The following is a 3,040-nucleotide window of genomic DNA, read 5'->3' as shown; positions in this document are numbered from 1 at the left end:
ATCAGACTGCACTTTCAATTTGAATCGTAAACTGCAGACCAATTTGCAGTTCGCAATTCGAACATTTGAAAAATCGGGCATAAAATTGTTAGATAGTGGTTTATGTTTGCAACTTTGCACTAAAAGTAGGCTTTTGCGTGTGGTGAGGATGAAGAACGTGAATGAGTAGATTAATATGTGTGAATAAGCAAACGATTTCGATATTGTTCTCAAAATGTCTTGATTTCAAAGTGGCGCTGATTATTAGACTAAACAGTTTTTTCTGACGCAAAGCACAAAACATTAGGCAACCTTGGTCATCAAACTTTAGTTTTACACCCCATTCTCTCTTTTCCTTCCGATTCCTTGTTTTGTCATACAGATATCAGAAGAACTCTGTAACTTTTTCCAGGAACTTCATAACAGTTATCAGAAGAAAACATGACAGGTTATCTAAAGAACTCCCCCGTAGTCATTGAAAAGATCTCAGTACATAAAAGTCCTTTTGAAACCTTATTCAAAATAGTACTAAGACTGGTATTTTGGACAATGGTGCGAGAAAAACAAATTTATTGTTTAGTGCAGTTCGTGCAGAAGCTTCCTTAAATTAAACATTTAAACACTTTAATCGACTGAAAACATCATTAAACAGCATAATATGTGTTTAGAATTTATTTCTAAACCTTTTGTACATATTAACTAAAACCATTTAAATTACTAAAACAATGCATTATATAGTTCAATTATTACCTCAGTGATCTGAAAAATAGGTAGAGATATAAATGCCAACAGGAACTATCTTTGCAAAAAGATATTTGGCGTTGATGGGGATTCGATGTATAGATAAAGCGTTGTTTACATAAGATGTGCATTACTTCTTGACACAATAATGCCGCTTTACAAAAGATATTGTGCAATTTTAAATTAATACTGCATTTCTGACATTTTCTTTGTATATACACCAGCAAAAAGATGGCATTTTGTGAATCAAAGCCATATCAAACACTTACATTATTACTATTAGTTTTAATCAAGCAATGGAAATCAATCCGCAAGTACATTACAGAGTTTACGGACATAGCGGAGCTTACCACGACCGTAAACTATACGATACATATATAATAGTTACACACAAATTCGTGTACTAAAAACAATCATCATTCAGGCAAAACTCCAATTTTACGCGTGTGAATACCTCCTGTCTGCAATAATGTTTTGTGATCCTCTAATAGAAACAGTACCTACAGCATTTATGTAATACTCTGTTAAAATGTAACGAAATATTTGTAAAACATTATAGAAATTTCAGCCAAATAAAAGTATGCATCTGTTCATTTATTTCCAGTCCCTTTGGCTTTAATTTGTTGAAGGCTTATAAATTTACAGCTTTATTGGTTCTTTAAGTAGGTCAAAAGTTGACTTAGACAGCTACGCCGATCAAAAATATTGTATTGTATTGAGGTAGTTTAAAATGTTTGAAAAACAGGAAGTCACGGCGAAACGTTATTTATCAGGATAACTGGCATGCAGAAAAATCAATTGTACTGCGTATAAATGTCATCCCGTATATATATCTATAAAATCAATAACTTACATTACTTTCTTCCCAAAGAATAAACATGATTTTTTAAAAAAGAATGTTGATAAGAGAAATAATACCACGTAATACCTTCAAATTCGCCTGAAATTGCTTATCTTCTATATTATGAGGAAATATCTCAAAAGTTATCTCATAGACTTATACATTTATGTTGTTTGTTTGTTGTTTACATGTGTATGCTATCTGCTTCAGTTCACAGAATTGTACGGCTGATACACAAACAATCAGATTTTTTGTGTATTTCTAACTTTGTGCTTTATCGGTTTGATTTAATCAATTACGTAACTGGTTCATACTCAATGAAATATTCACAGAATGTAGTCATGATACAGAAGTAAAACAATACAACAATAGCAACTAATAGAACACTGTTTATCTCTTGCTTTTTTAATATACTCTTGTACTGTATACGATTCAACGGATGTTCTCAACGTAACAGGTCCTGCAACTTCACTTGATAAACTGTCCGATAATGTGGAAATATTGTCAGACATTTTGGAACCTTCGAATAAGTTGACGACGTTTAGAACACCTTCAGCACCTGGACATTTTATGGAAAAACGTACTGTTTTTGTAAACATATTACTTTGTTTTTCATCTGAAATATAAAGATTTAATATTTAATCTAACGGATCCCTCTCAAAATTTAAATCATAGCGATTTGTCGCATACCCCTACATATGAAATCTTTATGTTGTGTATACAGTGAGCAACATCTACCATTTTTCAAAGAAATACATCAGTAATATTGCGAGTTATCCTTTTACCGCTTGGCATTAACCGTCCTTTCAAAGTGTAAAATGGTATTAATTGCATCAAAACGTCTCATTTTATATAAAATATACCACGTTTTCACAGAGATACCTACGTATATTTCGAAAGGCTTCCTGTAGTGATTTTATTGGAATGCATGCTGACAAGTATATTTGTGCTCCTGTTTCCTCTGTTAAACATTCTTCTATATCCTTCAACCTTTGTTCTAAAACTGTGCTATTAAAATAGTTCAATACGCTTAACAGCACAACAACGGAATGGCATCGAATGTGAAAGAGCACGGAACCTTCCGTTACATCTATAACTTCACCTCCGGCATTTTGAATGTCCTGAACGAGTGATGTTACACATCTTTGGGAAGCGCTTTGTTCATCTTGAGTCAGAGCTAAGTTTTGACTTGAGAAGAAATCTTTAACACGTGTAAATGCGGAAGATATTATGTTTGTCATCCCCTATCTGCTGGACTCTAAAGTCGACCTCAACCTTTCAACAAATCCTTTTGATCTTTCAGCATGCACAGGTAATTCCGCGTTCTCTGAGTCGATTTCTCACTGTATGTCGACTAATTGGACGTCCACGGTTACCTACAACTATACGTGACGTAGATTGCGCCGTCACAAATCTGTCACGTAAATGACTTTGACGTATATAATTATCCTGTCGTATTGACGTTACACGCGGTCTACC

General features: G+C 33.7%; 1 protein-coding gene across 1 annotated transcript; it reads right to left on the bottom strand.

Annotated features, from left to right (window-relative positions):
• Positions 1 to 1,887: 1,887 nt before the first annotated feature.
• LOC128557294 (uncharacterized) lies at positions 1,888 to 2,816 on the bottom strand. Its single transcript, XM_053544532.1, has 2 exons — positions 2,448 to 2,816; positions 1,888 to 2,177 (listed from the first exon to the last, which is right to left on the bottom strand). The coding sequence occupies exons 1-2, from the start codon at positions 2,800 to 2,802 to the stop codon at positions 1,888 to 1,890; spliced, it is 645 nt and encodes a 214-aa protein (XP_053400507.1). The 5' UTR covers positions 2,803 to 2,816.
• Between the last annotated feature and the right edge of the window lie 224 nt (positions 2,817 to 3,040).

This window comes from Mercenaria mercenaria, chromosome 5 (genome assembly GCF_021730395.1).
Source record: "Mercenaria mercenaria strain notata chromosome 5, MADL_Memer_1, whole genome shotgun sequence".
In the NCBI taxonomy this organism is placed as follows: domain Eukaryota; kingdom Metazoa; phylum Mollusca; class Bivalvia; order Venerida; family Veneridae; genus Mercenaria; species Mercenaria mercenaria.
This window is presented reverse-complemented; position numbering and strand designations above follow the sequence as displayed.

Bases quoted from the DNA above. Each gene is read 5' to 3' on its own strand.
- LOC128557294 (XM_053544532.1), bottom strand. From the start codon at position 2,802: ATGACAAACATAATATCTTCCGCATTTACACGTGTTAAAGATTTCTTC. The intron at 2,178-2,447 runs GTAGGTATCTCT...TTTATATTTCAG, and splicing joins GGAAGCCTTTCGAAATATAC to ATGAAAAACAAAGTAATATG.